Raw genomic sequence first — 14,875 nt, 5'->3', positions numbered from 1 at the left:
ATGTCAGATTGAAAGCTGGGAGGAGGGAGGGATGCAGGGGCTAGGGGGGGAGGCTGAGGGCATTTGTACGTGGGGTAGGGAATATGATAGTGGTCTCAGACCGGGTTCTTACAGTAACCCCAGGTCATGGTTGGTTCCTCTCAGACCTTCATGAAATGCAAGGTTTACTATGCTTTCTCTCTTTCTGAAGATTGCTTTTGCTTTCTGTTTGCTTCTAACTAACCAATTGTTTGTTTTTTGTTTTTTCCATGTCTGCCCCTGACACTCCTTCCTGTATTCTGCTGTATCCTCTTCAACAACAACCATGCATTATATAGGTAAGTGAAACATCAACACACCTCTCAAGCACAACACACCTCTCAAGCAGACTTGTTTCTGTGCAACACTGACAGAATCTACACAAAAACGATAAAGTTGTTGATTGGGGCCCCCGAGATTATGACAGCTAGCAAACGGCTAAGTAGAGCCATCACTAGGTTGACAACTAATGCCTTTAACAGGATTTTCAATGTTCGATGTTCTCATTCCCCTCCAAATGACTCACTTAAACAAGGATCCTACCCAATCCTCTCAGGCTGAGCAGTTCATATTTGTTCTGAGGACCCGTCTGTGTGTGTTTTAGCCCAGCTGGGATCGTGGTGAGTGCAGTGGGAGCGGGACGCTGAAGAGAAAATAAAATCTGCTTAATTGGCTTAAATTAAAACCGCACAGGAGAAATTGGAGCGGATGTGCAGCGGTTATCTGGAACGGTGCACTTGTACAAATGTGTGTATGTGTGGGAGGGCACCGCAGCAAGTTGCTAGTGTTGCCACAGTTGCCTTCTTATCCCAGTTCCTTCCTCCGGGTTGCTTGGCACCAGATGAACTCCCTGAGTGAGGAGCAGCTGAAGAGTTTGATGAGCCCCAGCGAGACCCTGTGCGGAGATGTAAAGGAGGCCCCGCACTACGTACATGTAACTCCATCAGGGGGTTGGAGGTATACAGGCCTTGGGAGGGCTGTTAAACTTCCATCTACAGTCGTCCTCCCACCCTCCACAGCTGGTTCAGCCCATGTCTGTGGTCCCAAAGAGGCCAAGGGCAGGGTCACCAGCCCCTCTATAGCCATAAAACATACATCACTCCCACAGAGGATGGAGTTCCTCTACTCGATTGGGCAAACTCTACATAATGTGTTTCCCCTTAATGTACTGCTCGTTGCCTGGCTGTTTTCCACCTCACATTTGACTTACACTCACATTCACAGCCATTCTTTTGGTCTGTCTGGTCCACATGTTGAGCATCACACTCCTCATACCGCCGCTATGTCTTCATTCCTGTCCAGCAAACAACATTCCTCCCATCTTGGTGTTATCTCCCTAGGGTTACTGTCAGGGGAAAAGGGAGGTGATCCAGACAGACTCCATCTTGTTGGACCACAGACAGATAGCAGCCAGAGAGGGCCCCCTTTGTTCCGATGACCTTCTGTATCCGAGAGGGAGAAAAAAACGAACTATGAGGGTGTAGAGTATTGGAGACATTAAAACATGTGCCTCCATATGGAGAGCTATTTGTCTCTGTTGCAGCCCTGCTGATTTAATGATTTACATTTAAAAAAAAATATTATTAATACCATGCGAATTGTGCAAAACCTCAACTAAGCCGATTTTCCAGAGCAGGTGGTTCTTGTCAGGCAGCAGTGGAGAATATATGAAGTGTCTCAATACAGCACAGATTGAAGGCTGGCAGTTTACTGATAAGAAAGCAGCAGTGAGGTACTTTATGAGTCAAGAAACATTTTGCAAAGTTCAAGTTCAAACCACAGTGACAGCTCACCTACTGTAGGTGTATTTGAACAAAACCCTGAATCAGTGTCAGTCTTAAGAATGTTTGTCTACCCTAAACATTGAGTATAGTGGAAATTATCCAACATATGCAGTCATTCACTCAGCAGGATACTAAACCAAACCAAACAATATTCTTTGTCTGTGCACCATTTTAAAGGGTTTTTTGTAGTCTTTCCTCTCTTTACTTCTCCCAAGAGGCACTTGATGACATAACCAGAGTAAGTGAGAAAAAGGAGAGAGGAAATGGCCATCCATAAACATGGCATGTTTCATCTGCTTTGTTGTGATTATTAGAGGCAGAAGAGGATGTCTTAAGAACATCTTTTATGGCCATCTCCTCTTTTTCTGTGACACTTTCTCAGTGAGGCTCACTGAGTCTGCCAGCAGGGATTCTCTCAGCTGTCACTTTGCTTTGTTTGTTACTGTGGATGTGTGTATTTGGGTGGAATTGTAGCATTAAGCGTTTGAATGTAGAATTAGGCTAGAGGCTTTTACTGCAAATAATATGCAATTTATGGGAAATTAAACTTTAAACAGCTTCTCATACAGCCTTTATTTTTGCCTGGTATATATACACACCTAAAAAAAACATCAGGTATTCTCAGTAAAATAATTACCCCTCATTGGATTTGAATATTTGTGATTCTGTGCATGCTGGGATGAAATGAGTGATTCACCAACTATCCATCTAAGCCTATATATTGTTATCAATGCAATAATTCCATATTATCCAGTTCTGCATTGTATATTTATTTGCAAACATATATTAGTCTTAATGTGAATATGTGCATTTGTATATAACGACTCTTGATTCTCTTTGATGCTTGGAAGAGCCTTCTCAGAGGATATAAGGCATCTCAACAATACACAGCTTTCAGCTCTGCCAATAGACACCATATTTTACTATTGTAATAAAACCTGAACACTTTTCAAAGTAGTTTTGAATTCCCTAGCTAACATCGCCTGTGTTTCCTATAGCTTGGAATTCTCATCCCTCTCAAAAGTCGACGGATAGAGAGGGCAGGAGAGGGTGTGGGATTTAGACAGGGTTTATCTCCCCAGCCAAGCAGCGGTGGAACTCTGAACCGCCTGCTTGCAAACCCTGTCAAGACCAAACAGAAGACTGTGGTAGAAAGAGACCTGAGGATGACTTGTGTGTCACTCTTGGCTTACGTCCTCTCCCTTTACTGCTTGAAGCCACAGGCTTAGTGAGGAGGCAAGCTGAAGCACACAAGGCGGGCAGTAACATTCCTGACATTGTTGCCAGAGCCAGTCAGAAGTAATTGTTTATTTGAATATTCTGGTGCGAGACAGCTCCCCCATGTCAATTGCTCAGAAAACAAATTACGATGAGCAGCGCTGTTGAGAGAAATTGTTAGATGAATGGAGCTGAAAGTCCCTAAGTGCAGAACTTGGCAGAAAATCGTGCTGTTCATGAAACAGACTTCTACACACAGACAGGATTGTATTCTCTCTTACTGAAATAGAGATGCAATCAGGCCCCGACCCAAGAATTTAACCTGATCTTCTTACTGACTTTACTCACTTCCACGTTTTGTTTGCGAAGTTTAACCTGCGGGATTAGGAGAACACATAAAGTGGATTTAGCAAAGTAGTCCAAACAAACACCGCAGACCTTGAATTGCCATATTTCTGTAATAGTTAACCACACTAGAAGTTATCCCATGGTCTTGTCTTTGCCCCGATGGTCATATCTACATAGACTGTCGGTGTCTGGCAGCGGACACATCAAAGACTGTTTACCCATCAAACAGTCGGTGCAGAGTGGGAGATGTTTATTTGGCCCTGGGCTCTCATTCAGCTAATAGGCAGAGCTTCACTCTTGATGAATTGTCAAAAAGAAAGTGCCACATTCCTCTACTGATGGCACTTTGTGAGTGTTATTGCTTTTTATTGCTTTCCTCCCTTAATGAATGGAAGGGAGGCCAATTACCAGCAGAGGCCATCAGGTTTCATCTCCATAACACATTTCAGTCAGCGAGTGTTATTATTGTTCATTAGGTCAAGGCCAGAATCTGCAACGCTAATGAAAAAAGCTCCACAGCCAAGAACCCTCATGTACCAACAAGACCACAATTCAATTAATTATAACATATTGCCTAATAATGCCTGAAGATAAGGGCAATCAGTTCTTATTTTCCTTCTTTTCTTGTTCTTTTTAAAGAAACATCAGCTGCAACGTGGGCAGTGTTTGTTTTAACAGTGACTCTCAGAAGGAGTTGAGTTTGGTGGAGGACTGTTGAAAGAGAGCTCTGTGTGTTTGTTGGCAGGGAGTGGAGATCGGGAAGGGAGGAAGCCTGCCAACACTGCTGTTTAAGTACACACAGCGTTATTGGGTTACTCCAGCGGGGGTGGGAGTAGAGTCGGTGGGCCCCGGATTAGCATGGGGGCAGAGATCGGACAGCTGGGTGTTTCTGGTGGCACAGGATGGGGCTAGGCAGGCCTTTAGAAGCATAGAAGAGAGGTGAAAAGAGAGGAAATAGGGAACATGCGCAGCCGCTAAAGAAGCTCAACTCATTTTCTCCGCCACATTTACTCCCTCTCCATTTGGGGCCATTTCTCATTACAGTCTGTGTTGTTAACAGGGAACTACTTCCCTTTGCGTGAGATGGCTTCAGGTGAAAAACAAAAGACTATCACCTCCATCTCCATACCCAGTGACTCACCTCATACTCTAGTCTACCAGTCCTGAGCACGCCGAGGTGTAATTAGCTCACCGACACAGAACGCAGCCAGAGTAATTGCACTGTGTGTGAAAACTCAGCCCGTAGCAACCTGGCTTGTGTACACACGGGGATGCTCGAATAACGCGGTGCTGTGGCAGGCGGCCACCACAATCTTCTCCTCTTTATTTATTCACTTACTCAGTCACTTAGCCTTACTTGCCATCCTCGCTCTGGCGCTTAAACAGATTTACCACGCAGTTAAGGCTGTTTCAGTCTTCATTTTGTTCTCTGTGGCTGTACTGATTTTTTATTTAGAACCATCATTCACTCTTGCCATGCTTGTTTCTTCTCTCTTGTGGTTGTAACATTTTTGATTTCTTACAACTGTTCCCTTAGTGACATTCTGACAATATTGGCGTAAGTTTGGTCTTGACTTAAGACTTTTTTAGCGTGATGGAAAAACCTGAGGTTGACTCAACAGTGACCCTGGGGGCTGAAAGTCATCAACACAAACTCAAATCCTATTTCTGTCTGGCATAGGTTCACTCATTAATAGTAGCAACCATTCAATACATATTTTCCAATGTTGTCACATTTTTTAGGGATTAAATGAGAGGATATAGTGTACTTAGGAAAGGATGCATTGGCTGAATGTCCTTAAAGCCCCTGTCACACTGTCCCGAAATTGACACCCAATGGACACACGATAAAGGAAATGTTCAAATTCGGCTGTGATCGTAGCAACATCGGGCCATTTGTGAGGGCATCTAAGCCATCGTATGACCGCCGGTGGAGTTTCTCAGGCTCCGGCAGCAACTTCGGGAGCGGCAACTTCGTAAGGCACTCGTGAGGGCATCTTGTCAAATCGTGTCATCTTCGTGTTATCATCGGTGCATTCACCCTCACTCTGATCGGGGCGAATGCCCGATGGCACCGATGATAACAAGATGCCCTCACGATGGCCTTACGAAGGGCAAAATTGACACACGAATTCAACACGAAAATGAACCTTCGCAAGGTCCTTCGGCAATTTTTTGCCATGCCAAAGATTTTGCCACCGCTCACGAAGTTGCTGCCGGAGCCTGAGAAACTCCACCGGCGGTCATACGATGGCTTAAGATGCCCTCACGAATGGCCCGATGTTGCTACGATCACAGCCGAATTTGAACATTTCCTTTATCGTGTGTCCATCGGGTTGTTTTATTGCACAACAAAATCATGTAAACATATTATGTAAATAACCCAATTGTGTTCTGTGAAACTAAAAAGGATATAATATATTATTTTGAAGGAGAGTTGACAGGAAGTTGTTGTTGCTATGGAAACAACATTACGGAGAAAACGTAATATTTTCTACATATAAAGACGGATAAAGTAAAGAACAAAGTCTGAAGATATCAGTACAGTATCATAGTACTGTAACATAATTGTTTTTGGTACTTTCATTGCAGTTGTATGTCTTAAATGTAATGTAAATGTTGCCTTTGTCATCATCGTGCAAAATTCACAATTGCATATTCGTGTGTACATCGGGTGTCAATTTCGGGACAGTGTGACAGTGTGACAGTGTGACATAGGCTTTAGGATTTTGACACTTACCAAATAAAAGTTTGTGTGGCACGTACAGAAAAAGACAGAAAGAAAGCTTGTTGCATGTTCATGGAGAGGTTTCAAACTGAAAGAGCCAAACAAGGGAGCGTCATTTTTTTTTTTTTTTAAATACATGGAGGGACTTTCACCTCCCCCGGAGACAGCAGTATTTAGTAATGTCACCAGGGGCAAGTGGGGACGGGGTCAGGAGCCGGGAGGGGTGAAAATGGAGCCATCTAACCTTCACCATGGTTCAATCTGATGGCTGGTTCTAGGGAGGAAGGAGGGGAAAAGCTGGTTTGGAGAGGTGGACAGTTGGAGTATGGGGGGGAGAGACATTGCTTCCAGCTATGATGGATAGAGGACGTTAAAAGAGAAAAGAGCAGTTGATGCTAGTGAGGCTTCAGATCAACGGAATAAAAGAAAGACTGAATAAAATGAATCATCACTTGGGAAAAGGTATTAGTCAGATGGAGGGACCAGTAAAGAGAGTAAAAGAGAGGGAGGGGGCATAGAGAGTGACATAATCTCATGGGTGTAAAGGTGAAGATCTGGTAAAAGAAGGAATTAATGCCAGCTAGCAGATGGAGAGTATTCCAGGGAATGTTAAATAATCACGCTGAGTCTAAAGGGAATGGGGAGAAATGGGTTTTGCTTTGTCTTATCCCCTTCCTCAAAGTGCCATTCCCCCCCGCCCCACCCCCCCGCTGTCTGTCTAGTGGTGGGTCGTCAGTGTGAGGGGGATTATGAGTTTTGCCAGGCGGTCCAGGGTTAAGATGAATGGTTGTCCTTTTGGATCCAAGATGGTCATTATCATTCCCACATGGTGCCGCCAGATAAAGCCCCGAAAGCCTTTTTGATTCACATGGGTTTGTTGTCCGTCTCGTTTTTTTCCTTTTGTTTTCTTTGTTTTCTCTGCAAGCACGGTACTACAGTACGTTAAATCTCCTCCTGGAGCATGGTGAAGCCTTTCATAGCCCTCCATGTCTTTTCTGCATATGATATCATTCTTCGTACATAGTCAGTTATAATATCAATACATGTATCAATGCACGGAATAATCATGCGGAAGTTTAGTTGCTCAACACTAAATTAATCAATCTTAATTTAGAGACATTTGAACATTTGTTATCAAAGAAAAAGGGCACATTCAGTTTTGAGTGTTTTAAAAGATAACATTTTGACTGTATTATTAGAAGAAATGTCAATGGGTTAAAAATAGAATATTTCCTTTTTTACTTGGGACTTTTTTACTTTTGCATTAGCTTTCTAAAAGCACAGCTGTTTTTCTGTTTGAAAAAAATATTCATGTATTGGCATAGACAGTCCTTGGACAACCATTAGTACTTTTTTTCTATAGTGAGACACAACAATAAAAGGGTTTCCTTCTGTTTCCTTGGTAGCAAATAACAGGGTTTTAAACCATTTCTTACATGGATCCACTTAATGGCTATCTCTGTCTCTTACATCTCCAATCAGAGGCCAGTGCGATTAGCCATGTCAGTCACTGGTGAAAGCCCCCCCCCAATACACAGTGAGTGGCGCTCCAGTTATGTGTCTGAATAGAGTAAAGGAGGAAGCTCTCCAGTGGCAGCCTGGACACTGGGGCCATTCATGTTCACATCCTCTTTTGTCGTGTCACTGTAATATTGTACTACGGGGAAACATGTTGACATTTCTCTCCACGGGATTATTGTCAGTCTTTGTGCTGTCAATTAAGGTCGAGCTTCTCAGCAAATAATAATACGCCAAGGCTAGCTACATGGTTATCTTGGAAGGAGATGGGCTTTGTCTGACAAGGAGATGAAATGGTCTGGTCAGCACACTGGCAAATGCAGTTAGTTTGGACCAGTCCTGTTCAGCCAGCTCTATGTACTGTACAGTTAATGCATGTGATGCTGACAGCCACTGGTGGTGAAAGTGACCTATTTTTGCATTCATTATGTTTATTCATGTATATTAATGTGTTTATGTATTGGTTGATGTTGACAGTAAATAAGACATAGTCTATTCTGTAAAGCATTTTGTTGAGCCTTTAGCCAATACCATAACCTCTTCCTTTGTGCCGCCCATGTTTGCTCAGCAGTGGACACAGGCCTCTGCTAAGAGCATCTGGGGTGCTATGATTAAGTATTAATTCAGGCGTGTGATCGATTTCCCTCCAGCTGCTACAAAAGAACTGAACACACAGGGCAATGTTCAAACCCTGACTCGGATTAGTGTTCAACAAGAGATAAATTCTTTCCTGTTTCACTTGCAATATATATTATTCGCTGCTGAACCGACCAGACAGACCACACGCAAACAAAGAAGTGTCCTCTCTTGTATCATCATCCCTTGATACCCGCCTTCCAAACACAAGTCTTTAATACTTTTCAGAAGTGTGTATAGTATGTTTTTCCTACAAAAGTATGTTTTGTGTCTTCACTTATCACATGGGTTCTGTTGTATTTTGGGATGTGGAATTGTAATATTCCACATCGTTCCCTCTATCTCAAAGTAGCAAACAGGTTATTTCAAAGACAGATTCCCTGTCCCTTCAACTCTTCCCTGCAGATCACTTGATCTCTAACCCCTGCTTGGGCTGGATTGACACTCTTGCCACTCAGTCAGTGCAGAGGCCTCCTCACCCCCCCTCTAACCCTGCAGGTCACCAATTAGGCTGTGTGTCCGTCATCCAACCAGCCATCCCAAACCCCCCTTTTCCTGTAGATGATACCCTGCCGCATGGAGGCCATATTGGTCCTGTCCATTTGTCTTCATCAGGGTCTATCACAGTGTAGACCCCCCTGGCCCCAGAGGGGCCCCCTATCTCTGACCATGTCTCACTCACTGCCACTAACTTTCCCTGAGAGGTCCATGCATATTCTCATCAACCCTTAGCTTGAGAAGCACCTGATGGCAGATGCAATGGCAACCTATTACGTTAAAGCAGTTTTGTTTTCAGCATGATGATAAAGAGGGGGGAGGGGTTGCAGACAGTGGACAGCACACTGGATAGCGATGGTTTTGGAGGGGCCATGGTGCACCAGAGCATACTGTAAAGCATTATATTTCCCTGGAATTGGAGGGTGTGAAACAGGACTGAAATGGCAGGCGGAGGCCAGTTAATGTGCCTGTCAGCACGGCCAACTTTGCTTTGAGTTTACTGTTTTAGTATCATTTTCTGTGTGTTTGTGCACTCTGGTGTGTATGTGTATTTCTCACCATGTCTGTATACATGTGTGTGTGTGTGTGTGTGTGTGTGTGTGTGTGTGTGTGTGTGTGTGTGTGTGTGTGTGTGTGTGTGTGTGTGTGTGTGTGTGTGTGTGTGTGTGTGTGTGTGTGTGTGTGTGTGTGTGTGTGTGTGTGTGTGTGTGTGTGTGTGTGTGTGTGTGTGTGTGTGTGTGTGTGTGTGTGTGTGTGTGTGTGTGTGTGTGTGTGTGTGTGTGTGTGCACATGGGTGTGAGGGCATGCTCCTTCATCACTCAAGTTGAATGGACGTCAGCCAGCAGTGAAATTAGACTGCCTGTCCCTCAGTGGTGGACTGTCAATGCTGAGATGGAGGAAGGGTGGGTGGTCTGGTCCCAAGGCACTTTTAGTGGAGGCCTCTTTTGAAGCATTTAAAGTTTGACACACACTGACATTCTGTCAAAAGCACAATGACCTACAAACAGCCATACTCTCCATCAAAAAGGTATGGCAAGGCCATAGCCTAAGACCATACTCTACATCAGGGGTGCCCAACCAGTCGATCGCGATCGACCGGTCAATCGCAAGATGTGTCTAAATAGAACAACAATATTCTGTTTTATCATTAATGTCCTATAACATAATCTTCCCGTGCCAGAATAATGCACTTGAACGCACCAAAGCTTTGTGATTGGAGTGGGCACTATTTCGCTAACGTTGTCCGTGTTAACAGGAGTGACAGTCCGCACACACAAGACCGCAATTATGGCAGAAGCAAAAAATCCAAAATATATCATTTTCACTCCGAGTGGGAGGATGATTATTTTTGTATCTATTCCAATTCAAACTCCATCTGTCTCATCTGCAATGTGAGCGTGGCTTTATCGAAGAAGGGTAATTTAGGAGCGGCATTTCAAAACAGTGCACAAACGCTACGAGACGGAATTCCCTCCTAATTCTGCCCTACGCTCCAAAAGGGGAGGGGCCTGAGAGCACAGCTAAATGCACAGCAGTCCATTTTCACCAGGCCCAACAACAAGAGCAAGGCTGCTACCATAGCATCTTATCGTGTCCGTCACGTTCTTGCGAAACACATGAAGTCTTTCGAAGACGGCGAAGTTGTGAAAGAAGCATTCCTGGAGGCTGCCGACGCGCTTTTGGGGGACAGTAAAAATAACAGAAGCATTTCAACAGGTTTTTCATATAATAAAAACTCAAGTTAGATACCGTTATTAATCAGCTGTAAGTTTTAGTTTGTTTGAACTTATTCATTATAATTATTGTACAAAATTGTATAAGAATGCAAACTTCAATTGATTATAGCTTATCATCAATTCAGGTTAAGAAACTAGTGTTGCTTGCATCCTATTTTAAAAGGCATTTCTTTTTATACTCTAATAAAATGCAACAAAAAAAGGGTTTGATTATATTAATTTAGTCTTTTTTATTGCACTTTGGCAGCAGATTCCTGTAGCTTCAGATCTGAGTTGTCTTATTAGTAAGCCTAATTTATACTTTTGTAGCAACACTATTTTTATATAATGGCAAAGAAAGGGTTCAGAGTATTTTCTTTTTTTCCTGTGTCATATGTGGCAGCACTGTTCAATGTTTCTTGAAAACATTACCCACTGTAGTGACGTGTGAATAAACTCCAACTCTGTATCAACAACACTGTTGTGTAAATTCAGTTAAATACTTGTATGTGTGTAGATTAGAAAGAGGTAAGATAAAGGATCTGCAGTATTTTATGGAGTATTAATCATACAAAGGTCAGTTTTATACAAGTAGAAGTGTGTATTTACCTGGTAGTAGGCTGTCAGTAATGGCTACGCCTCTCTATTTGGACTGGTAGATCTCGGCCTGACTGGCAACTTTAAAAGTAGCTCTCGGTTCAAAAAAGGTTGGGCACCCCTGCTCTACATTATACACCCATTAAATCAAGCAAGCAGTAGCTCTTTATTTTGATCTAAACGCCTCTATTTGGCACCAACTCAAAAATAGCCAGTCCATTAATCCAATCCATTTGATTCCGTGACACAGCACGGACAATACCTTTTGTTACTCAGATACAATTACTTTTTGGATTTAGGCTTAGTCAGACAGTTTTCTGTTGAAAGGGGCAGACTCCATCCACATAAGGTATGTGCAATATTTAAGGGAATAATCACCCATATAATAGACTCCCTGATTTTGGTTTTGCAATTACTTTAGACAAATATTTAGATTATACATCTGTCTTTGCCAAAAATATTTGATTGCCACCTCCTAAGGTCTCAGAGTTGTAATTATGCATGCACAGGCTTGCACATTAATTCAAAGGTTAATCTCAAGACCAACCTCTATTCTCAAGCTGGTGATTAGAAGGTATTGTAATTACTGTATTGATCATCTTCATGCTCTCATTTTAAGGATTCCAAAACACTTCTCATGTTCCACACATCTAATATACTACACATATTTGTTATTTACTTTATTTTGTTTACATTTCAGTATGTAGAAAAGTAGAGAGGGTGCATAAAAACAGCTGCAGACGCACATCATGTTTGTGACTTTATGGTGATATTGCTCATGCACACCCTAAACCATCTCTTTGTCTGAAGGCTAAGTGGAGTGAGGTTACAGTCTTTTATTTTATCAGGCTTTTACCACTCCTCCGCTTCCCCCTCTCTCCCATTACGGTCACCCTGCGGCATCTCCCGCCGCTGTGCTTAAATGTTTGCGTAAAAGCCTTTTCCCCTTCAGCGTTACTGTTTGTTGGCCTATTTATTATCTTACCATGTCTCTCATTTATATGGTCTAGCACAATATTATCCTGTCTCTTTTCTCTCTCTTTAAATGTGGCTTTTTTCACTGTGTTTAAGTGCTTTGCTGAGAATAAGTGCCTAGCCAGGTGCTTGTCCTGGCGTTTATACAAGTATACCATCGATCCACTCAGACCAAATATGTCCACTGAGAACAGGAGGAAACCACTATTCCTTATATACTATATTTTGGTCTATCTATTGGACTCCTCAGGTCCCATTCTCAGCCGACCCTACGATCCTCTTTATACAAAGCATGCCTGTCCTCGCCGATGTAACCACATTTTAATTTGCTGTTGCCCATAAATGCTGTGTTGATTCACAGCTCGTAATTTAGCGCATGGCCACAAGGGTATCAGACAGGCCCTGGTTCCTGCTCATTAATAGTGGGTCTGCAACAGAGATTTCGGAAAGTCTTCCAGGCTCCATTGATTCAACATGTCCAATTGTCCATGCTGTATACTGATACAAGCAGCCCTGCCTCTTGCCCTAGTTCAACAACCTTAGTGGTTCGAGGGAGGATGAGGGAGAGCGACAAAAAAAATCTTAGCCTGACACAGATTACTGTCTTTACTCAGTCCCCGTGTCCCACTCCAGTCACACCCCCCCTCTCCAGAGAGGTGCATGGTGCATGGTCCATGTTTGGGTGTCTTAAGTTTTCACCAGCTGTCAGTGAGTCTTAGTCGTCTCAGAGTTATGTGTTTAAACAGAAGGCTTGACAACAAAGAGATGTGTTTAGCATGATATTACCTCCAGTGTAAAGTATGTTGGTGGTGTGTGAGTAGAGTCCTGATGAAGACTAATGGCTTATCAGCTTCCCCTAAATCACTGTTGATGTCCGATGTAAACAGTCATGACCTCTATCGCCCTTCCATACACCCATGGGCTTATAGGCAACTGAACCCTTAGGGGTTAAAGGTTGACTTAAGCAGCTAACAGAGCAAGACTCACACCTCACCTCACCCCACAGTAACCTTAAAGGGCAAAGAGTGGACGCCACTTAGAATATCTGCTAATCTGTTACTACAGAGTTCACATGTTGCCACAGTGCACACAAACTTAGAAGGTCATGAACCGTGTAGGAGGCTATTGTACATTTCTGCTGTGAATAGCACAAACCAGACCTGGAAGTACTGGATCGTGTTTTGACAAAAATAGAGAGTATGAAAAAGTTACCTGAACATCCCTCTGGGTGTGTCAGAATCCATTGTTGCCTTGGAATCAAAATGATCATAGATATAATGAGTTTAACTAAATTGACTCCCTCAAATGCTTATTAATCACTTGGATTTTAATAATTATTATTATGTATGGGTTGATATTGTTTGTTTGCCTTTAAAAAAGCAGAAACTTTGACCACATGACAGAAACTTCAACAGATGAATTAGGGCTGGGAAACATGTGCATATGTTTTGTTTTAGAGGCCCCCTTATTTTCCAAAAAAGCGCTTGGTTCTGCCAGCCCTGATGCACCCCAGTGCTCCAGCATGGTGGCTATGTGTTTGGTTAGCCTATGTGTCAGTGCTGCTGAGGCCCTGTCTTCTCTCCAGGGAGTGTCCTTCCCCTCACTCACTTCATCCTCCTGCTGTTGCTGCCCTGTGGGACCCAAGGCAACCAGGGCCCAGATTGAGCCACTCTGGCTTGGCCCGGCTCCATCCCTCCAACAACGCTAATTACATCTCAAATGGTAATAGATGAGGCCTCGTTAGCAGCTCTCACCCCCTTGAAATATTCACAAACATACATCAGATGGGCCACTGATCGGTCTGAGCTCCTTCCTTCAAAGGCTGGACTTCACAGGGAGCTGGGGGCCCGATTCGCTAATTACTCCTGCAGTTCCACACTGCTGCCCTGTACGCCGCATGCACCGAGCAGACAGCTTTCCTCACATCACCAGTGCTGCTCTCAGACAGGCCTACCCTCAAACACAGGCCCAACTATGCAGGCGTGTTAAATATATAATTCAATGAACAAATTAGCTCCATGTCTATTTTGGTCTCTTCGTAAACCAGCTGCTAATTTGATGACATTGCAGAAATCTGTTCCGTTATAGTCACTGACAATTTGAACCTTCATTTTGGAAACTCCTGCATGAAAGAAAGAAAAAGAGAAAGATGAAATATGATTTCATTTAACTTCTTAGGGGGAAAAACGCTGCCATCTTAACATTAAGCATGTCATTAGTGCTTCCCCTAACAAAATTAGCCTAATTAAGGCCAAAGTTCATGATTAAATTATCTTACCACAGAGCATGTAATTTTCTGCGCTCAATATTAGAAATGTAATTTAGTTCTGCAGAGATGTACGTAATGGGATGACAATGGATCTACAGTTCTAACTGTGTTCACTCAAGTGTGTCATCACTTTCTCTGATGTGAGATGGTGCATACGGATGAGTTCCTTCTTGTTGCTAACTATTTGATTATAGTTTTGTTCATCTCTTAGCATTTCAAATGTTCACCTTTAGGTGTTGAAAGCCTCTGGGCCAAATGGTGGTCTTTCGCCTTGTTAGGCAAATGTGCATGTAAGATATTGACTGGTATATACCTCTATCCGGATATCTCTTCATTGTTTAAGTGATTTATTTCCACAGAATCCCATTAGATTTCATTATCATTTATGTTTTATTCGCTGGCTGTTGTGAAGGAGATGGAGTCAACCAGAAGATTAGACACCGCTCTAATTGTGGTGTGGTTTACAGTGAGCCTGTTTGCCTTTATCGATCGGCTGTGAGAAAATAATAATAAAATGGAAGCAAAGCGATGCAGGAAAGGAAGAGGCGGCAAGCGAGCAGGCCTGAAGGAA

At 43.1% G+C, this 14,875-nt stretch overlaps 1 protein-coding gene across 12 annotated transcripts in view; it reads left to right on the top strand.

Annotated features, from left to right (window-relative positions):
* The window catches only part of robo2 (roundabout, axon guidance receptor, homolog 2 (Drosophila)), a 284,651-nt gene that overhangs the window by 199,252 nt on the left and 70,524 nt on the right, over positions 1-14,875 (top strand). The window contains exon 1 of one of the 12 annotated variants that reach the window (XM_034207219.1): positions 299-317. The exons of the other annotated variants lie outside the window; for them this stretch is intronic. Within the exon in view, the coding sequence (XP_034063110.1) occupies positions 305-317 (13 nt within the window). The 5' untranslated portion in view covers positions 299-304. Of the gene's footprint in view, positions 1-298; positions 318-14,875 lie in introns of those variants that run through there. 12 annotated transcript variants of the gene reach the window in all.

The sequence above is a fragment of the Gymnodraco acuticeps genome, unplaced genomic scaffold, assembly GCF_902827175.1.
Source record: "Gymnodraco acuticeps unplaced genomic scaffold, fGymAcu1.1, whole genome shotgun sequence".
NCBI classification, from domain to species: domain Eukaryota; kingdom Metazoa; phylum Chordata; class Actinopteri; order Perciformes; family Bathydraconidae; genus Gymnodraco; species Gymnodraco acuticeps.
Note: the sequence above shows the minus strand (reverse complement) of the source record. Positions and strands in the feature narration are given on the sequence as shown.